The sequence below is a fragment of the Balaenoptera physalus genome (assembly GCF_965194825.1).
Source record: "Balaenoptera physalus genome assembly, chromosome: 18".
Lineage (NCBI taxonomy): Eukaryota > Metazoa > Chordata > Mammalia > Artiodactyla > Balaenopteridae > Balaenoptera > Balaenoptera physalus.
Genome location: NC_138899.1, coordinates 12,481,574 through 12,504,026, shown reverse-complemented (window position 1 = coordinate 12,504,026; position 22,453 = coordinate 12,481,574). Strand labels below are relative to the sequence as shown.

Below are 22,453 nucleotides of genomic sequence, written 5' to 3'. Positions count from 1 at the left end.
CATGTATAAAAGTATTTTGTTACTCTTTTCCAAATAAGGAGAACTTCCTTATACTTCTGACTACCAGAATGACGTGTTTGTAGTATCTAATTGCTGTTCCTTCCTGTGTAATTCTGTTCTGTAGCTGACTGGAAGTATCGGCATGCAGGATTAATGGCCTTATCTGCCATCGGGGAAGGATGCCACCAGCAAATGGAAGGAATTCTAAATGAGATAGTAAATTTTGTTTTGCTTTTTCTTCAAGATCCTGTAAGTACCAGTAAATACTTGATTCATAATTATTGCCTTAGTTTCACATGGGACCCTGTTGCCTTTACTAATACAAAGGCACCTATTCCAGCATCCCAGAGTGAGGTATGCAGCCTGTAATGCCGTGGGACAGATGGCTACAGATTTTGCACCTGGTTTCCAAAAGAAATTCCATGAGAAGGTAAGTAATGAGTCTGCAGACACTCAAACTCTAAGAAGAGGGATGGCATTTGAAAATGTCTGTGTGTGTGACTTCATTTCACAGGTGATTGCAGCTCTGCTGCAGACCATGGAAGACCAGGGCAATCAGCGTGTGCAGGCCCATGCCGCTGCCGCTCTCATTAACTTCACCGAAGACTGTCCCAAGTCACTACTTATTCCATATTTAGATAATTTAGTGAAACATCTGCATTCCATCATGGTCCTTAAACTTCAAGAGGTAAGTTTCGAGATCTTTAAGCTCCCTATTTGTAAAGATTAATTTAATTTGATAGGTAAGACCTGGAGAAAGAGGGACTTTTCAGAATGGCCATAAAGAATAGAAAGTTAGGAGGAAGACATTGCAGGCTGTTCTAAGTAGTATAATTCAGGCTTGACCAGAGAATGGGCCGGTCAGTATTAGACTTGGGAAAGATATGGACTAAAGGTTAGGTAAAAGCAGCATGTGAATTGCCTGGAAAACAAGCTAGAGTTATTTTTGAACTCTGTAAATTATTTATGTAAATTTGGAATTACATAAATTAATTGCTGTAAGAAACCATGAAAACGTGATTGTAGGAAATTAGCACAGTAGCAACATGAGACATAAACATAAATGGGGAAGATTTAAGGCAAGACCATCATACGATTATTGTTCAGTGAGTTTGGGTGGTAATAGTGGAAATTGGAAGGAAAAGTGATTCTGAAAGATGCTTCTCAGGAAGCATTAGCAGTTTCTTTCTGCCAGTTTGAATTTAAAAAGATGAAAGAGAAAGAAGCAAAAAGTGTTGACCACTCTCCTAACCTGGGTGAGAGAAATAGAGAATGTGTAAAAAAGAATATCCTTTTTGTTTTAAAAATGTTGAATTCTTAAAATAAGGCCTGGCCATCCAAATAGAAGACAGTTTATAGTTTCAGCTTAAGTAAGAGGCAACCTAAAAACAAGTGAATGATGTCAGTGTAGCATCATGAGAGAGAGAAGATTCAGGTAAGAAAGGCAAAGATTGAAGCCCAGTTTGTTGTCAAATATAATGAAGATAAATTTCTACTCTAAAGTGAAATGAATAAAAAGGACATGCAAAATAAAAGCCGTTTAACTATTATATTCAGCAGACATAAAGTTACTGTCAAATCACTATATTAATACTCAGTTTCTATACTTTGGTTCATGATGAACTGGTAACAGTTGGTAAACCACAGTGTGCCTAGCACTGGTCTCAAGGAGAACAGGGAGGAAGAGAGGAAATAGTGTCTCCGAAGGCCAAGAAGGGGGTTTAAAGCAGAGGATGGGTGCTCAGTGTCCAGTGACAGCAAACTAAGAACACGATACAGGAACGCGTGTGTATCTGGAGACAGACACAGGTAGACAAGGTGAAGGCAGATCGGTTAGGTTAGTTAAATCAGGAATTGATGCATCAGATGTGACATTACTAGTAGATTTGGGTAAAGGGCTGAAGTGTGAAGGGTGGCTCTGTATAATCCCCCCTCCCCTCATGGGTCCAATATGTGAGATACAGACTGAAGGAAGGAGTTGCTAAGATGGGCTGGGGCGGAGGGTAAAGTATGTGAGCAAGAGCAATGCAAAGAGAGAGTAGCCAAGGAAGAAAGGCATTCCAGTGAGATCAGAGGCCAGCCATGACATTAAACACAGAGCAGATGCTGAGATGCAAAAGAAGGGAGTAAGTTGACCTTTTAAAGGTGTGTTGGGGCCTGTGGTACAAGGAGAAAGAGTCTGCCGAGAGTGGCTGTGGTTGACGAGCGGCATGAGGAGCATCTGGAGTAGTTCAGGAGCGCTGTGTTAAGGAGAGAACATCACACATAAATATAAATAGTTTGGCTTGGTACTTACATTTGCTTTAAGACCTACAGTCTCCAGTGTGGCTGCCGGAGGGTGGGCTCAGCTTGCGGTTTCAGAAAAGCCCTCGGGAACTTTCAGGGAGTGTTTCTTCCATGTTCTCATTTGTGTGATTGATGTTGTGTGTCTTCCTTCTAGTTGATTCAGAAAGGCACCAAGTTAGTTTTGGAACAAGTTGTGACGTCTATCGCATCAGTTGCAGATACTGCAGAAGAAAAATTTGTCCCCTACTATGACTTATTTATGCCATCACTGAAGCACATTGTTGAGAATGCAGTTCAAAAGGAACTCAGACTTCTCAGAGGAAAAACTATTGAATGCATCAGCCTCATTGGTCTGGCTGTTGGGAAGGAAAAAGTACGTGATTTGTAGTACGTCGAATTTTTTGTTTGAATTTGGCTGCGGAGGTACTGAGGGTACCAGAGGGTTTTTTCCTTCTGGTAAATGGTTTTCTGGATACTTGTTTTTTTCCATCATCTTACTCTCATATTAACTTTAATTTTATATATAAATAAATTGTTGCCTTCATTTTTTCATCGCTAATATTAAGGTTTCTTCTTAACTCAGTTAAGCTCTTGAAACCTTCTCTTATGGGTACAGTCTGTCTCTATGGAGGCTTGTGGAATTCAAGACCCATATGTTTAGTTTCACCCACTTGAACATGTGCTTGGGAACATTCCAGTTGCTTTTCTGTTAATCCAAAAAGCATTGAGTGTCCCAAGAGAAATTTATATGCATATAGTTCTTCAGAAAATAATTAGCAAGGACAATTGGCCAGTGCGTTTTTCTTCCTAGCTAACATCTCAGACCTGTCAAAGCTTATTCAAAAGAAGCTCCTCTGTCATCAGCCCCTCATGTTCTGATTCTCAGAGCTTTCAACATAGAACCTTTCTGTCTGATTTCCTCCAAAACCAGCATTATTATCTTATAAACTGTTTTCTGGGAGACACTGAGAAACTAACCAATAAAACATTTTTATGTTCTGTTCTCTGCGTTTTGGCTTTCAAACTGTTTTTGAAACAGTTTATACAGTGGAGATTGCCAGACTATGCAGAGAGTTAAATGAAAATCATATAGTTCTATGGAGCAACCCAAAATTGTCTTTCTGGATTTGGATTATCTTTTTACTGCTGGAAATACATAAGCCATGGACCAAAACTTGATGCCACTAGAACCGTCTTTATACTGCAATTCATTTTGACCTTCCCTGGAAAACGTATTTTTCTAGAAAAAGCACTAAGTCCATTGCAATATAGATGAAAAATTTTCAATATAATACTTTTATCTGAGGTGTTATAACCCGTGTGGGAAATGTAATAGATTTGGGGGGAAAGTTTTATTATTACACAAGAAACAAAAATTGGGTAGCAGTAGTGCCTCTCTGATGTGATATACATGAGTAATATTAGTGTCTTTTTTCCCTAAATATTTCCTTCCAGTTCATGCAAGATGCATCAGATGTGATGCAGCTGTTATTGAAGACGCAGACAGACTTCAGTGATATGGAAGACGATGACCCTCAGGTGAAGCAGCCCTCACATGCGCCTGCATCCTTTCGGTCGATAGCTCAGGGTTAAATGTATTTAAAAAAAGAAATCCAGTAATAGGTTTCCGGCGATAATATCAACCCGTGGTTTCAGAGACATTCTTCTGGTTTTCCTTCTACTTGGCACACCGTTTTTTTCCTCGGTCCATTCCAGGCTGCTCCTCTTCTGACTAGTGTTTGGTTTCATTGGGGTTCTGTCGTGCCAGGCTCTCTGACCTCTTCACTCTCCTTGAGCGGCATCATCCATAGGCACGGCTTCGGTTTTCCTTCGTATGGTTGTGACTTCACGTCTGTTGCTGAATTCAGGGTTCATTTGTCCAGCCCCTTACTAGACATCACCACGTGGATGTCTCCTGGCCCTTTGCATGCCAGATGACTTCCCTCCCCTGTCAAAAGCAAAAGAAATACGGAAACCCAGCAGTTTTAGAGCATGTCATGCTCTTTTCTCCGCCTGTGAACAAGCCCTCGTTGAGCTTAGAAAGAACCCTCCCACCTCAGCCTGGCTGACTTCTGCGCGTAGTTCACGGCTGGTACCAGTCTCGGTGGTGGGTACTGAGGACCCTGTAGTAAGAACGTCGTGAGTGTCTGTCGCGACCTTAATGATAGTCACAGTGTCTACTGTACCATGAGCATTCAATCCCTAATCGTTGCCTTAAATTTTAGCTTTGCACAGCCACCCTGTAATGTCTGCCATACTTCAAAATGCTTTTTCCAAGCACTTAAAAATTTGTTCTGTTTTGTTTTTTTTTTTTAAATTAGGAGTGGGGAGTGCGTTTGCACATGTAGGCATGTGAAATAGACAAATATATAGATGGATGCCAGAGGGTAAAAATCACTTTTGGGGCCATGGGGATGAATTAGAACCAGATTCTCTGTAGGTAGATTAAGTCTTTGTAAACACAGTAGTAGTAGAAGAGGTGTCTTAAATGTGGACAACCCCTTACACAGAAAACTTAAACAGCTAGGAGAAAGGGGTATTTAGTGTTTAATGAATGGAACTTTAGGCAGTAGGCCAAGTCAGGTAAGTTCCTGCCTTCAAGAAAATTAGTGCTTAAGGGTTGATATGTTTAAGTGGGCTTTGTTACATGATTCAGATGCTGTTAGAGAAAACTATGTATTTTGAAATACATAGTTCTTGAAAGTAGGAAAAAATAAGACAGAGTCCTGGTCTCTTTTGCCTCAGCTGTTGTCTGTATCCTAGTGTAGAAGTTCACAGTGATTTTCCATGGTTTCTGAACATTTTAAGTATGTGACCTTAGAAAATGCACTTATTGCTTAAAGAGCCATGAATGTAAAAACATTGTTTCCATGAAACGGGGAAGGGGCTTTCTTTATGTCTTATTTATCCATTTTTTATTAAAAATCAGTTTTAATTTAATTTTTAATTTTTCTCCCCAGATCTCTTACATGATCTCAGCATGGGCCAGAATGTGCAAAATCCTTGGAAAAGAATTTCAGCAGTACCTTCCAGTGGTTATGGGACCTTTAATGAAGACAGCTTCAATTAAGCCTGAAGTAGCCCTTTTAGATAGTAGGTGTCTTCATGAGGACATGGCAGTTGTAGAATTCCTCTTTGTTATCATTTTTAACATGAATTTGCTTGCTTCTTTGTTAATAGCCCAAGACATGGAGAACATGAGTGATGATGATGGTTGGGAATTTGTGAACCTTGGAGATCAGCAAAGTTTTGGTATTAAAACTGCAGGACTGGAAGAAAAGTCAACTGCTTGTCAGATGCTGGTAATTATAATGTTTACTAAACTTTGTTTTACAACTTCTCATAATGAATAAATATAATGTATATGTATATATTTCATTATGTATATACTTATGTATATTACGTATATATATTTCATAGGAGTGCTTTTCATGGATGCTGAAGAAGTTATTTTGAAGAGCCAGGAATATATTCTTTAATAAATAAAATATAGAAACCTTTAGACCCAACATTTCCACTTATGGATTTCCATCCTAAAGAAACGTGGACAAAACCTTTCATTACCAGTGCTGTTTTTAATAACAACAACAACAGAAATGAATAGCCCAAATAACTATTGTTAGGAAGATGATCAGTAATTACTGTGCCCTGGAGTATTACACAGCCATTACAAAGCTACCTGAGGGGGAAGGATTTTTGCCTGTTTTGTGTTTAGTGTATAGTAGTGGCTAAGGAATATTTTTGAATGAACAGAAATCTGCTCACAGTATTAAAGATAAAGTTGGTATGATTTCATTGTATTAAAAAAGATAGACATGGTAGGAAAATCAAAATGTTTACAGTGATTATGTTGTGTGGTATTATGGGGTCTATGTATGTTCTCTTTGAGTTTCCTTTTTTAAACCTTCATGAACATGTGTTGTAGATAGCGAGAGTTTTTTGTTGTTTTTTTTTTTTTTACAAATAGAATTAGGAGATTTTGGTAACAACATTGTAAATCAACTAAACTTCAATAAAAAAGTATTTTAAAAAGAGATTATGGTATATTACAAATCTAGCAGTTAAGTAAGCCTAAATAAAAGTTAATGGCTTAAATTTTATTTTGTATTAGTAAAGTATTGTGTTTTCTAATTAATTTAAACATATTTCTTGAACTTATTCTTATCAGTACTTAATTGCCTATAATTTATAAACAATTTGGATTTTCTGTAGTATCACTCAACTTGAGAACAAATATAAATGTAACATCTTCTACAGAATTACCAACTCTTTTCATGTAGTGAAAGATAATAAAGAAACAATTATTTTAAGACAGTTTTTTCTGTTTCACTGTTGAAGTGATTTTTTTAAAATTCAGAATAGCATAAGCCTGTTTGCTGCAGATTTACAGAAGTGATGTGCTGTGATTACATTTTCAGGTTTTGGGTTTTTTTTTTAATTTTAGGTTGCCTTAATTAAGTGGCATCTTTTGTTTGAAGTATTTTCAGAGTGCTGAAACTTTTGCTAAATTTTCCCCCCCACAAAATAAGATTATGAAGTATTCCCCCCTTCGAATGACAATATATACTACAGTCGTTTCATGGTCCTTTCCCATTTTACAATTCCCTTTAGTTAAAAGACTAATTTCACAGTCCTGCATACAGCTCTAAATGTAGTTAGCTCTAGTTAGGATATAACATTCTGTGGTCCTAATGGTTTTGCAGTTTGTTAATAAATATTAATACATCAAAATTAACATGGGTTTTGTTTTCTCTTCAAATACTTTGGTTTCAGGTTTGCTATGCTAAGGAATTAAAAGAAGGCTTTGTGGAGTACACGGAACAGGTTGTGAAACTCATGGTCCCTCTACTGAAATTTTATTTCCATGATGATATCCTATAATTTTTGAACAGAAAACATTTCTAGATTTACTTAAATTGTAGGCTGTTGAAGTATTAGACTTTGTGCTAACCAAAGTAAGCGTACATCACCAGTATTCTGTTTGCACTGACAGTGGTTTCAGGTTATAAACTTGGTTCTTTGCAAGTGCCTTTGTTTCACTTGTGCCGAAAACATGAAAAAGAAAATGTCAGCTATCCTCTAGTTGACAGTTCTCTGTGGAGCACTGAAGAGCTTTAAGGATTGTTATTTTATTAGCAAATGTTTATGGTTGTGTATAATTGCTGCTTTTCCCGATTATCTTTTGGTGATGTTAAGCAAGACCTTTTAACAAGTTAGAGACCAACTTATAGTACTTAACTTTCTATATAGCTCATTTCAAATGTGGATAATACCTCTGGGGAGAAATGTCTCTTGGTAAATCTGTGTGAAAGTTTTCCTCCTCAGTGTAATGGTAGTTGTAATTAATATGTATAGGTAGGTTTTTATGCCATTTCGTGCGCACACACACACTTTTGTAAATGGGTTAAAAAAAATGACAGCCCAATGGAATGGTAGAGCCTGGACCCAAACCCAGATCTGTCTGGCTCCAGAGCCCCTTTGTTGTAGTTCTTCATGCAGTATCCTGCAGCGGCATCCTTTACAGAAGATGGCTTTTGCCCAGCAGACTTCCCATAATGCCTGAAGACAGAGCAGAACTATTTTTAAGAGGAAGTCTCAAGACCTTATTTTAGAAATGGTGTTAGATAGGGAGAGGCAACTCGTCTTTATCGAAAGCTGAAGAGGCTGATTCAGGAAGAGATCCTCAGTAGTTTTCTTTAGTAAAGTCATTGCTTCAGTTGCATTTGTTAGAAACATGCATTACCTCAAATTTGGGGATAGGTACATTCTGAGACACACTGTGAGAGTCCCAGGTCCTTCCTCAGTCATTTTTATGTTTAGGGGTTACATTTGAGCCTTCATTCCTGTTACATTGTAGGTGACGGAAAGACAGGAGGTATGTCTTGGGGACAGGGAGACTTCTGTTTTTATACACAGGTTATATTTAACACAAGCTCTTGGAGAGCAGTCTTAGATGAACAGAAGTTGCCTAGCACTCCACAGTCTTGAGGATAGTGATTACACTAAATGTAATCTAAGGATAGCGAGTACGTTTCCTTAACAGTAAAACGCGTTCGAGTGGCAGCAGCAGAATCCATGCCTCTTCTCCTGGAATGTGCAAGAGTTCGTGGTCCTGAGTATCTCACACAGATGTGGCATTTTATGTGTGACGCTCTAATCAAGGCCATTGGCACAGAACCAGATTCAGATGTCCTCTCAGAAATAATGCACTCTTTTGCAAAGGTAAATATTTTCCTCTTCAAGAATATGTATAAGATAGTGTGTCCATTTATGAGTCTTGCTAAATAAATGGGGGGATTTTTTTTTATGCTGTAACAGAAAAGTTTCTTTTTCTACCAAAAATGTTTAATATTTTGGTGCTTTCACTTTTTTTGTTTTTCTTTCTTTTCGAGAGTAGCTCTTCTTGTATTCTGGTCTTCATTAGTTTCCATCATCATTACCTGGTAATCCAACTACAGAAACTTGGCTGTCATCATCCAAGTCATGTCTAGTTTCTGTCCTCTTCTCTCTCCCCTAAATTCCCTTCTGTTTTTGCCGTATCTCTTCTTTTTGCTATTGAAATAGCTTCACCTGGTCTATTCCGGAAGCCATTCCTTCTTTTCCTCATAGTTCATTCGCCTTTCCTCAAGCATTAACTTGCTCTTTGAGTCACTCCCCTTCCCATATTCTTGGTCATCTCTATTGCTCACAGCTCCATAGCTTGCTCCGCAGTTTGGTTTAAAAATTCTTTATTTGTCCCCATTTACACTCCTGAAGTTCAGATTTTCTTTTATTTTTCCAAAGAACGCATGCTTCCATGTCTTTGCCTGTATCATTCCCTCCGCCTGTGACACAAGCGTAGCCTTTCTCCAGTGCCATCTTTGTACAGAGTATGCATGTGGTAACTGAGCCCCTTAGAAGCTGGTCTTTTCCATCTTTGAATCCGCAGCATCCACCATAATTCCTGGCACGTAAGACGTGCTCAGGACATGTTTAAAGGAAAAATATTTTTTAAATTCTTCTCTTTAAAATAGTGGTATGGTAGCAAATACAAACCAAGTGGATTTACTCATTTAATCATTAATTTTCCAGGGTACTGAGTTATGTTAATTTTTCTCACGCCACCATCTGATTTTTCTTTTTTAATTTATTTTATTTATTTATTTTTGGCTGCGTTGGGTCATTGTTGCTGCGCACAGTCTTTCTCTAGTTGCGGCGAGTGGGGACTACTCTTCATTGCGGTGCGCGGGCTTCTCATTGTGGTGGCTTCTCTTGTTGCGGAGCACGGGCTCTAGGCGCACGGGCTTCAGTAGCTGTGGCTCACGGGCTCTAGAGCGCAGGCTCAGTAGTGGTGGCACATGGGCTTAGTTGCTCCGTGGCATGTGGGATCTTCCCGGACCAGGGCTCGAACCCGGTCCCCTGTATTGGCAGGTGGATTCTTAACCACTGTGCCACCAGGGAAGTCCCTCCATCTGATTCTTAATGGAGTTTAACTTTTGACTCCAAAAACACTTAAACCTTATGAGTTGCTTTCTTTCCTCAACCTCGTTTTAGTGCATTGAAGTCATGGGAGATGGATGCCTTAATAATGAACACTTTGAAGAGTTGGGAGGTATATTGAAAGCTAAACTTGAAGAACATTTTAAAAATCAAGAATTGCGGCAAGGTAAGTTTTCCATGCTTTTATTTCTGAATGTAATCCTTGACCATTTTGGCGACCATTTAAAGACATTTATTTGGGTGTGTTTTAGTTAAAAGACAAGATGAAGACTATGATGAACAGGTGGAAGAATCACTACAAGATGAGGTAAATTATTCCATTTAGAACTTAATTTACACGACTATTTGCATCTGGAAGATAATGCTTAAGTTTCTGATTCATCTGACTTCTCATAAGATGTACTTCTTATTAATCTTTAGTAGAAAAGTCTGACATGTATTTCATTTATTAATTTAGAGAATAAGTAATTTGAAATTAGCTGATTTGTGTTTTGGATGCTTTGTGTGCATTTTGTTGCAATGACCTCACATATGAAAGCACTTGGGAGTTCACCTCGTTTTTTCTTCTACACTCTCACAACAATCATGTATATTTGGTGGTGCTTTCACCGTTTTAAAGATAGTGAACTCAAACTCAGATGTTAAATGACTGCCTACAGCCTCACTGTTGACAATCTCATGCTTAAGGCCAGATCTTTCTGTAACACCAGCTGTCCCTCCACTGGACCACAGAATTGTGCACATTTCCCCATAAATAATATGCATGCAGTGGTTGACATAATTCTTCACACTGTTACTCAGTTCTGTCACCATCAAACCACTTGATGCCATCAAACGTATTTCAGCTGTGTGTGTGGGGTCTGTCACGCGGCATGTGGCCGTCTGGGGGACCGGAGCTGACGTGCAGGCCACCGCAGCCCTCTGCAGGGTTCTCGCATGCTGACGCTCACGTTGCTCCCAGGGCTGTAAAGAACCGGCCCCACCGTCCCGCTCCAAAACCGGAAACGTGCTTGCAGAAGACAAAACAATAGTAAAGTAAAACCACTCTTGTTTCAGATCTTTGAGGTTTGGGTTAATTTTTCAACCATATATTTTAAATATATTCCAAGAAAAGTATTTGCAATAAGTGCAATACTTACCACACTCCTTCCTTTCTTTCCATAGCCAGACAAGAGACATCACTGGGGTAACCTCAGTCTCTGGACTCTTGCTATGCCCTTAAGAAAATGAAGAGGAATTTAATTTTGTACTTTTCTTATGTTTTTTATAATAAATGTTACTGTTAATAATAGTGGGGATACTTTTTAAATACATATGGGTATGTATGTGTTTGTTTTTTTTAGGATGATAATGATGTTTATATTCTGACCAAAGTGTCAGACATTTTACACTCAATATTCAGTAGCTACAAGGAAAAAGTGTTACCATGGTTTGAACAGCTGCTTCCGTTAATTGTCAACCTAATTGTAAGTGTTACCTCTTTTTGACAATTATTTTAGATAGTTGACCTGGAAATCTTTCCTTACAGCATTTGAAAACTTAACACTTTCAAGTCAGAATGGATCGTAGAAATCATGGTTTCCACTGTACCTCTTTAATTTACCAAGTTTATTGCATTGCCCTGGATATTTTCTCCATCAGTATATGCTTGAAGTTTACTGATTAGGTTTTCCATAGTTCAGTTAATTTATAATACAGTCTGAAGGCATAGAACTGATTTATTATTATTTCAGATTATCTATACCCTGCTGAATTAACAAATGGAAACAAAATGGTTGCAAGTTTTTGTTTTTCAGTAGACCCTAGAAAATTCCGTTTTGATCCTTATTGTATACCACCAGCAATCATAGATTCTGGATGATAGCCTTATATGTTCAATTTTAAAAATGTATTATAAATTATAAGCAATCATCAGATATTTATGGGTTCTTTTGGCTATCAATTTTGTGTTTTATGAGATTTAGTACTGCAGTATCTTTTTTTAAATGATTTAGGCACATATGACATCCTGTTGAATCAGTACTATAAAGTTAAATCTTTGCAGCTTTTACTGTTGTTGTGTTTTTTAAATATAGCATTGCTGTTATCTTTTTTGTAAAGTAAATGTATATACATAGCTGCTGCTGTCAGTTCTTCCTGATACTTGGTAATGTCAGATTGTGGAATTCTGTAACAAATCACCCAAGTCTTTTAAACCTATACTTTATTAAATCTATGTAGTAATTTGAGGGTTGTTATTCACAAGAACTGATTGTTGCTATGTTGTTTTTCATTACCTATATCAGGAATATCCATGTAAGATGACAGCCTATAGTGAATAAGTGTTTCTTTATGATCTGTTTTTGTTGTTGTTCCATTAGTTCATGTCTTTTATTAACTAATACACAGTTACTTGTCTTCTGGTTTGTTGAAACAATAGGTCAGACAACATTTGCCACAGTAATGTCTGTCAAAGTGGCTGGCCATAAAAACTCCAGCACCACATTCATCTGAATAGTCAAAGCTTAAAAGAGTATCTCTTTTGTAGTGTCTACATAGACCGTGGCCAGATAGACAGTGGGGCTTGTGCATCTTTGATGATGTCATAGAACACTGTAGTCCAGCCTCATTTAAATATGCAGAATATTTCATAAGGCCAATGCTCCAATACACATGTGACAGCAGCCCAGAAGTCAGGCAAGCAGCTGCGTATGGCCTGGGAGTCATGGCACAGTACGGCGGAGACAACTATCGTCCTTTTTGTACAGGTACTTTTGTTTGTTACGTTATGTGCATCTCATCCCAGGCATCCCTGTTATCCCTGCCTTGCTTCCCCCCCGCACACCGCCCGCCCCCGCAAACATACACTGCTTCGTTCTCTTTTCCTTTTTCAGACACCTCACTGTAGCATTTAGGAGTTCACCACCCTCGTTCTCATAGAAATGGAAGTGAGACCTGGGTGGAGCCAGAGCCTCCTCGCCCCAGTCCCAGGGTGCAGTCCATCTGGGGCTTGGAGGGTGTACTTTCAAAACCTACTGGGGTCCCTGTAAGTTCAGCGCAGGAATATAGCGGGGCGGCTTTCAGAAGCTGCAGTACACCGAGGTGATGAGGAGGGTGAATCTGGAGGCTGCTGACCTACTGGGGCCGGTAGACGAGTGGAGTGCAGGTGCTCTGAGCACGCCAGGGCGCCTCCCTTTCCCCGTGGCTGGCTCTGCAGTCACAAAAACAGACATTTCTTACACTTGAACATTGCCTCACTATAATTCATAACTGGACCAAAGATAAGAAATATTTATGGGCATTTGCATGAAAATGTGAGACTTTAAATGACTTTCTTTCAAATGCTTTTTTAGAAGCACTTCCACTACTGGTAAGAGTTATTCAGTCTGCTGATGCTAAGACCAAAGAAAATATCAATGCTACGGAGAACTGCATCTCGGCAGTAGGGAAAATTATGAAGTTCAAGCCTGATTGTGTGAACGTTGAAGAAGTCCTCCCACATTGGCTGTCTTGGCTTCCACTACATGAGGATAAAGAAGAAGCTGTTCAGACTTTCAACTATCTTTGCGACCTGATTGAAAGGTAAGAAATGGGGCAGGTTAGGCCTTATTTCCTTCCCTTCACGTGACGCAGTGCTTCCTGTGCACAGCTTCCAGGTGTGTAGGTTATAATAATACTGTCTTTATAAATCAGGCTAAGAAGCCGTATCACAGTTAAGAGTGCCGTATAAGCACATCTAGTTTTGAGTTATTCTTTATGGAACTCAGTTCAACAGATCATTATAGAATGTGATGTTCAAGGAAGGTTCTGTTCTGTCTCCCACCCCACTCATTCATTCATCCATTCATCCATTCACTCACTAGCTTTACTGAGGTATAATTGACATAACATTCATTAGTAGAATGGGATCAAAGAACATTGTTAGTACTATTATTTGACCCTCTGAAATACTAGTGTTTTTCTTTGGATTAAAAAATCAGTGGTATAAGGGAAATATACCAGACGGGCAGTCAGGATCTGGCCCCAGACCTCTGTCATTAATAGTGTTATTTTGTGCCTGTGAGTATAGCTAAGAATTGCAACAACCTTGGAGGTTATAGAAGCTATCAAATCAAAGGCGTGTTCATTGGTGGTCTGTTTTTCTAAGTCCAAGTTCCCCTAGGTACTGGATCCGGGCTCTGGCACTATTAATTACTCCTTTTAGTTCATAAATAAATCCAAGGGCTACAACCACTCATCTCCTGGAGTTTGTAGAAACAGGCCAATGGCTATATTCCTTCATGCCTGTTTAAGTTCTTGTTCACACAAATACTGGGAGTCTTCACAGGGAGGACATCATCATTAAGGAACGTAACAGCCATCCTGGAGACTCCTTACCTGCTCCTGCCTCTGAAGTGACCAGTTCTCCATCATGCTATTTAATCTTCTCCCTTGGAAATGACTACTCTGGAATTTTCTTAATGAAAAAGACTGGAATTCTAATTAGATTCACTGTTAGGTTTCTTTCCATCAAACTTGACTGGAGCTTATTTCCCGGCTTAACATTTAGAATGCCTGTATTATCTTTTTGAACTTCAGATTTATTTTAGAAACCATTTTGCAGTGTCTAAATAAAATTTGTGTTAAGGAACTGTTCTTAGTAATATCTTGGGGTTTTTTTAACATATGTGTATATATATATATATATATATGTATATATATATATAAAATTTACATGGGAAGAAACTGAAAAGCTAATAAGTAAAATTAGCTGGTTTTCCTCCTACTGAATTTAAAGGCAGTTGATTTTAGTGAGTGCATAATCATTGTATAAAGACCTAATAACAAAATTCAGTGTTGGGGGAAAGGTGTAGAAAAGTATGAGTGCTTGAGTGATTTCCTATTATAATTTTCATTTACAGTGGTTTTCTTCTCTTTCTTTTTTCAGCAATCACCCAATCGTTCTTGGCCCTAACAATACCAATCTGCCCAAAATATTCAGTATAATTGCAGAAGGAGAAATGCATGAGGCAATTAAACATGAAGATCCCTGTGCCAAACGTCTGGCTAATGTAGTTCGCCAAGTACAGGTAAGCTGGTTTGGTTAAACTGGGGAAGAAGAACTAAAAATGTTACTTGGTTTTGGCTTTTTTTTTCATATTCTTCTCTATTAGAGGAAGGAAATAGAAATCCAACTAGCTAAGGAAATTTCATTTTTATATTCTCTTGTCATCAAGCCTCAAATGGATTATACTTATTATAATCTACCCATATATTCTCATTATTTATTAAAACTAAAACCTTTGTCTTAAATCTGAGACTAGCACATACTCATTATGTAAAAGTTTTTCTGCATATCTGTGAAGAAAAAAAGATGAGATTTTAATAGTAATAAAACTGTCAGCTACCAGTGACTTTTCCTACCTAAATTCATGTGTATAGATTACTTGAATGTGTCACCTAAAGCTAAAGTGTAGCTTTATCAATGCAAAAATGAGAAAACTTACTGTAAATGAAATAAACTTTATAGAAATGAAAAGATTTCTTGCTTTTGCAATGATGTTCATGAGGCTAATCTACTGGAAAGAAGGTATTTTGGCATTATTTCAGTCTACCTAATGATGATTATTAAAATACTTCCCAGTGACCATTTTCGCCGAATCTAAATGTGTGACAATGTTCTTTCCCTAGACGTCTGGAGGACTGTGGACTGAGTGCGTAGCGCAGCTTAGTCCCGAGCAGCAGGCAGCCGTACAGGAGCTCCTGAACTCTGCCTGAAGGGCCTTAATATCACCACCAGAGAACTCACTCCAAATAAACGTTTACCCTTTTGTTTAGGTTTCTTTGTTTTGTTTTTGAGCAAAAGAGAACGGTAGAGTTGTGTGTAGGCCATTCTTCTGCAAAGCCACAACAGCAGGAAGAGAAGCCCTGGGTTTCAGGATGGTGTTTAAGTGGATTTCTCCCACACCACTGAGGAAGTCCCATGAGCCCTGCAGTAGCACTGAAGAGTATTTTTCTATTGGTATAACCCACCCATGTGAAGGTGAAAGGGAAATAAAATTAAGTTTTCTCACTAGATATAAGGAGATGTAAGACAAAAACAGCTTTAAGATCAGTTCCTCAGCGTTAGCTGTGTGTTAAAACAAGTTGCTGTACATCTAGTGTTAATTCTATTAATTGGAGTGTGAGTCTTTCTGTACAGTAGAAAGAAGCCTTTTACCCAGCAAACTAGTAGATCCAAAAATTGAAAAAAAGCTGAAGACAAAAACAACAAGCATGAAGATGTTATTTTATGTCACTTTCGATTCTTTTCCCCAAAAGGCTTATGCAGTGACTCAGTTTGGAAAGCTTTTCAGCTTCCAGCCCTTGAATGTGAAGTGTCGTTGGCATGTCTGGCAGTAGTCTCATTCACTCCTCAATAAACAACGTTGAAATACGAAAGAAGTTTGTGTAAAAATTTAGTACTGTCTGGCTTTGATTCATTTAATGTTTTTAATATAAGAATAATCTAGTATTTTTTAAAGTAATAAGGATGGCTCTGAATTTTGTTCCCCCCTGATATTTTCCTTGTGCAATTCAAAGATAAAAGCATCTAGTTTTTACCATCTTCCACTTTAATTTAAGCTAAGTTATGATACACCTACTCTGTTCACAATTGGTGTGCAAACTTCAGTCGTTTTAAAGCTAGCATTGTTCCTGTTAGAAAAAAAGATTTGGCTTAGTATTTTTATTGCAAATTGTAATTGCTATGGAACCACACGCAACTTTTAAACTTTTAATTTTATGATAAGTGTTATGGCTAAAATTATTTACTGATAAATTCAGTAAAATGTGTGAATGTGTTTTTCTTTATGTATTAACCTCATAGCAGTAAATGACTTGCTGTTGTTTCTTTAAATAATTTTTCTAAGAGGTCTTATTAGATTTCTGTTGAAACTCCAGTGTTAACATTTTTATAGTTTGTACTGAATTTAACCGTGATACAAAAATGAATTTTATGCCTAGATCAGAATTTAAAATTAAAGGTTTTTTCTTTAAATGATTTGCATTACTTTATTAAAACTAAATCTGAAATGGAATGGAAAGTAGAATAAATTATATTAAGGTGGTTTGGTTGGGGGCAAATACCCCTCACATATATTTTGTTTCCGGCCCAGAAGCTTTGGTATCTCGCAGGACAAACGCCATGTTGAGTGACTTCTCTAGTAAGATCATTGCTTTCAGTGGGTACCTGTGTGACTCTCAGCGTGTGTGGGGAAATCTGAAGCTACTTTATATCCTGTCTTCCTGTCGGAGTAAAAATGTGGTAGTTCAACCCCTCTATACTTTCTGAGATAGAATGCTGTTTGGAAAGCCCATTCGTGTACTGATGCCAAACAACTGGAGCAATTGAGGTTTGCTTTTTTTTAATTTATTACACTACTTAAAACGTTAAAAATGTGTTGTGCTCACCTAAGTTGAGATGGAAGTATGGTCAGAAGATGGGTACATGGTTTTCGGGGAGTCTGGTGTTTGCAGAGTACTGTCCTAAGCACTCACGGCATGTGGCAGAGAACCTCGTAGCTTCAAGTCTAAACATCAGTGCGGACAGTAGGAAGATGTACCCATCAGAGGGGTCTAAGGTCCCTGAAAGAATCAATTGCAGACTGACTACATCCTTCTGGATAGAAGTAGGAAAACAAGTAATTGGACTTGAATCAAGTTAATCAGGAAGGTCAGTTTTAAAGACTTGATGTGACATGATCCTGAAACTCATAACTGATTGTAACACAAACTAACAATTCTTTGGAATTATCTGGGGCGACATTTTTAATACCTCATTTTGTCTATACAAGATGAAAATTCATGTTTTTTTCCTTTTGTACCAAATTTAGTGGCCTAGTGGCCTTGCATGTCAGCCAGTAATTATATATTTATGAGTCCGAGCTATTTCTGGAGGAAAAAATCGTGTGTGGCCCTTACATTTTCTGGATATTTTGTAACATAGAGGGTTAAGTTATGTGCACAAGTGTCAGAAGTTTTTAGCATAACTCATTTGGAATATTTTTTTAACGCTAGATCTAAAGAAAAGCAAAATTGTCTTAAAGCTAGTTTGACATTTCTGTAATGAGAGGCAACTTTATCGTAATTCTGTAGCTGTAGTTTGACTAACAAAACCATCAGTAAATGCATAAGCAAATAAACATTCTCCATGTACCTGGTCCCATAACAGCTAGCTGAAGCGCCAGCTAAATGATTTACTTAGTAATTAGTACTGCTTCGTTCTGCCTACGAGTATTGCATCAAACAGTCTGGCTCTGAGCTTGTTCCATGGAAATCACTTTGTTCCTCTTATCCCTCTGCCTCAAAGGAGTCATAGCCAAAATCTGCCATCTTTCATTTTCTTAGTCCCAGAAGTATGAAGGTTTAGAAGAAAGTGAATTACCTGCAAGGAGTGGGCTTGGATTATTACTTCCAACACTTGAACTTCTGACCAGGTGACGGGGAGGTGGGCGGTTTAACTCTAAAACCATCCTGGACTGACTCTCCCCCCCCCCCCCCACTTTTTTTTTTTTCTCACACAATTTGTAATCCTGACAGTCATTTGCTAGACAATATTTGGGCATATTATATTTTCTATGTATGTTGTATATTTGAGTGGATGAACGCAGACACTTTGAAGATAAATTATAGCTCAGTTATTCATTTCTAAGAAATGAACCCCAAAGCAGTGTGATAAGTTCTTATCACTTAAAAGAACTTAAAAATTAAGTTCTTATGTAAAACTCCACAAAGTAATGTTTTTTTTTTAAATTCCAGTTAGAGTAGCAGAATATAATTCTGAAATGTGTGTCAGTGATTCCTTGTATGGTTCTTGATCTTACACATGTCTGTCCTCTTAACTAGCATTCAGATGGTAATGGAAATCAAGTCCAGTGGACTTGTGGACAAGTCCATTTGCTATAGATTAAAAATTAGTTCCCCTGCTTCTCTTAGAGGTTTTGTAACAAATAGGTACAAAGTGTAAGTTTTGAATTACAACCTGACAGCAATCCTGCGGTCTTAAGGTACACGGTGAAAGATGGTGCTGTTGAATGGTTAAGAGCAGGGGTCAGCAAACTTCTTCTGTAAAGGACTGGATGGTAAGTATTTTAGGCTTTGCAGCCCCTAGGATCTTCATCACAGCCACTTAGCTGCTTTTTTAGACAATACTCGACAAACGGGTGTGGCTGTGTCCCAGGAGACTACAGAGACAGGCTGGCACCTGATTAAAACCTTTGCTCGGGTTCCAAAACCTCACTGTACACATTCTGACACTTTGGACAGGTTAACCTCTGTACCTCAGTTGCCTTCTCTTTAAAATGGGAATAATAATAGTACCCACATTATAGAGGATTTAAATGAATTTAGAAGTCAGGCATGGTGTTAGCTGTCATCACTTAAGTTCTCTTAATTTTTCAAAATCAAGTATTTTTTTTTTTTTGCAAATTCTCTGAAGAGCCTCAGTGTTGAGAGGAAGCCTAGGAAGTTGCGAAAAGTAGCAGCAGCTTTGCCGAGTCTGCGGAGTTGTACCACGAGTGTAAGTGGCCGATGGAAACGCAGTTTTACTTGCTCAGCACCAAGGGACTGGTGTCGGAAGATCCTCATCTGCACGTGGCCCGGCCCCTAAATGCACCCATTACCTCATCTGCACCGCGACCTGAAAAAGAAGCAGTTTGTCCCTGACCAGGGAAGAAGTTCCCGTTGGACTCACTGTGAGCGCTGGGTGGCTCTGTCCACCAGACTCAGGGTCACCAGGGACGCGTCCTCACGGTGACTGGCAGGAGGAGGTCCCTGTGGCGGCCATCCAGGGGGAGGAGGAGCACTGGGGAGTCTGGACCCTTTGCAAGCCCCTCAGCCTCTCTGTGCCTCTGTCCTCACTTGTAAAGCAGTCCATCAGCAGTACCTCCCGCACAGGGCAGCTGTGAAGTTTGAGGTGATGATATCCATGAAGCCCCTAGATCAGTGCCTGGCAGTGTCAGTTTGCTATTGTGAGTACACACGTTTGAAGAGACGGAATTAAGTTTGGTTTACAACTGATTAACAGCGTCATAAAATACTCCATGGACAATGGGTGCAGTACTTATACCCAGCAAGACAGATACTCCGGTCAAGAATTTTATTGAATGAAGCTATGTAACAAAAACTGATGGCTTGAGGGCAAAGGCTGAGCAAAACGCATGGGCGGTCTGCCTTCACGTAGGGACACATCAGAATTTCAGAGCAATGAAAGTAGAGGGTGTGGAGTGTGTAATAGAAGAAATCAGGGAAACAGCATTCATTAGTGCAAATAGGATGTGTATCCAGTGGCCTCAATCTAGTCATTCTAGCAAACTGCACCAGACACTCAAAATCTGGCCTCTCCTGGTCATTGAAAAGCCCACCCTGAGTGGAAGTCATCTCTCCAGACTTGCCACCGCGACTGGGACTGTCCTGGGGCTGTGTCACAGAGATGGCTCACAGGCGAGCATTTGGGACCAGCGTGTAGCATGTGCTGCCTTGGAGGGTGAAGGAGCCAGCGGAGCAGAAAGTCAGGAAGGCTGGGCTCCAAGCCCCCCCCCCACGCCCACCTCTGGTTCCTGCCAGGGAGGGTATTGCTGCCAAGTCGTTACTGGGTTGACAGTGAAGAGAGAATGTGCTAAATTGTAGCCCATTTACATTAACTTGGCCCCGATCCCTGACTGCAGTTACCCACTTTTTTTTACCTCCTCGTAGGGCAACTAGTGGCTGCTGCTTTCCACTCAATTTCACACTCTCCTGGATTTTCTCTAAGCCTCTCCCCTTGGAGGAAAACTATGTAGTTTTAAACCACCACTGAAATGAAGTAGAGCCCCCGTATGACCAGGAAATAGTGAAAGAGTTTATAGGGTTATGACCCTATTGCATTTTGTTATTAAAAAAACATGCACTGGAAGTTTATTATTAAAGGGCCAGAAAAGATGTTTCTCTTTTAGGAAAAATATAGCCCATCAATGTTTTAGTGTTTGTGAATTGGGTCTCATGGGGAAAGGTTACCACCACTATAAATGATCAATAAGCCATAAGACGGAAGCTCTTCTTGAAACTGCTGTTTCAAGAAGAAAGTAAAGATAAAATAGCAACACAAATTTGGAGACATTATAGTGATTGAAATAACTAATCGTTTCTTAAAAGAGCAGTAGTGAAGGATCATAAGGCAGAACGAAGGTTGCATTTGAAGATACTCACTTTTTTGTGTCACAAAAGGGATTGCTCCTTGCTCCCCTCCAAAGTAGAAACTTCAGGGTCTCTGTCAGCAGAGGCAGTGAGTGAGGGGCCCCTCCCTGGCCTTCAGAGATTCCACTCACCCTGCAGCGACTTGCTCTGCCCACACAGACTGCCCAACTCCAGTGCAGCGGCCGCCTCCAAGAAGTCATTCCCGAAGGCCTGCAAAGCTGGGGGGACGGCCAGACAGGCCTGATTCTACCCAAGCATCTGACTCTGGCCACCGTTCCCTTCAGCCCCAACTTCCTTCCCACCTGATAAGGGAGCCCTGGACCCACAGGCTTCCTGCCTGAAAACTGCAGCCTCCACCTGCAGGTAAGGCCTGTTTCCCTTTATGCCCACTTCTGCTTTATTATACAGTAGAAGGAGAGCATTTGTTTCTTATCTGGACCTGTTTCATTGCAAACGTCCCATCTTGGCCTTTGAGCTATCTGGAATAGATTACGTTATTTCCAAATAGTTTCTTTTGGACGCTCCAAAGGCTTTCTCTGATTTGTCTGTGGTGGAGGGCAGTGGTGAGCATTGGATGGAATGATGTAACCGGAGTGCAGCGTGCTCAGGGGACTGAGGTAGTGGCTATTACTGTGACAGCTACACCCAGGCCCTGGGGACCAGCCCCCAATCATGCAAACATTCCAGAAACCAACCAAAATTGAGAACCTACTAATCTGAGCTTCCTGCTTCTGAACTCTTTGCTGGAAATACTGTAATTATTTATGAAAAAAAAACCTTGACATATATTCTCAGATCAGGTGTTAGGAGCAAGTGGGTAAGTAAGGGATGCTCTCTCCCTTTAGTTCTCACACGTGACAAAATTTGTGGGTATTTTGAGGAGAGGCCCAAATTCTGGAGAGTCTTCAATTTTTTTTTTTAATTACTTTACACAAAGGGCCACCTGTACCTAGTTCAAAATTCAAGGTTTATAAAACATTATTCAGTGAAAAATCTCTTCCCACATTTGCTCCTCAGCCACCTCAGCCCAGCTCGCCTCACAAGGAGAACTTTGCAGAGTTGGTCCCACCAGAACATTTTTGCTTAATGCAATTCATAACCTTCTGGAAGGAAATTAGCATTCCTGACGAAATGCAGGTGTATCTTTCTATGGATATGAGTCAGGTTAAGAACTACTCTGAGGGCTTCCCTGGTGGCGCAGTGGTTAAGAATCTGCTTGCCAATGCACGGGACATGGGTTCGAGCCCTGGTCTGGGAAGATCCCACATGCCGCGGAGCAACTAAGCCCGTGTGCCACAACTACTGAGCCTGCGTTCTAGAGCCCGCGAGCCACAACTACTTAGCCCACGTGCCACAACTACTGAAGTCCGTGCGCCTAGAGCCCGTGCTCCCCAACAAGAGAAGCCACCACAATAAGAAGCCTTCGCACTGCAACAAAGAGTAGCCCCTGCTCGCCTCAATTAGAGAAAGCCCAGGGCCAGCAACGAAGATCCAACACAGCCAAAAATAAATAAAT

At 39.6% G+C, this 22,453-nt stretch overlaps 1 protein-coding gene across 1 annotated transcript in view; it reads left to right on the top strand.

The window, feature by feature from the left end:
- The window catches only part of IPO5 (importin 5), a 39,730-nt gene extending 24,170 nt beyond the window's left edge, over nucleotides 1-15,560 (top strand). The window contains exons 11-26 of the mRNA XM_082434737.1: nucleotides 125-249; nucleotides 341-430; nucleotides 515-688; nucleotides 2,441-2,659; nucleotides 3,742-3,825; nucleotides 5,247-5,379; nucleotides 5,467-5,588; nucleotides 7,060-7,156; nucleotides 8,330-8,508; nucleotides 9,820-9,931; nucleotides 10,017-10,072; nucleotides 11,109-11,231; nucleotides 12,293-12,512; nucleotides 13,098-13,326; nucleotides 14,672-14,813; nucleotides 15,415-15,560. Coding sequence (XP_082290863.1) covers nucleotides 125-249; nucleotides 341-430; nucleotides 515-688; nucleotides 2,441-2,659; nucleotides 3,742-3,825; nucleotides 5,247-5,379; nucleotides 5,467-5,588; nucleotides 7,060-7,156; nucleotides 8,330-8,508; nucleotides 9,820-9,931; nucleotides 10,017-10,072; nucleotides 11,109-11,231; nucleotides 12,293-12,512; nucleotides 13,098-13,326; nucleotides 14,672-14,813; nucleotides 15,415-15,501 — 2,192 coding nt within the window. The 3' untranslated portion in view covers nucleotides 15,502-15,560. The remainder of the gene's footprint in view (nucleotides 1-124; nucleotides 250-340; nucleotides 431-514; nucleotides 689-2,440; nucleotides 2,660-3,741; nucleotides 3,826-5,246; nucleotides 5,380-5,466; nucleotides 5,589-7,059; nucleotides 7,157-8,329; nucleotides 8,509-9,819; nucleotides 9,932-10,016; nucleotides 10,073-11,108; nucleotides 11,232-12,292; nucleotides 12,513-13,097; nucleotides 13,327-14,671; nucleotides 14,814-15,414) is intronic.
- The last annotated feature ends 6,893 nt before the right edge of the window (nucleotides 15,561-22,453 follow it).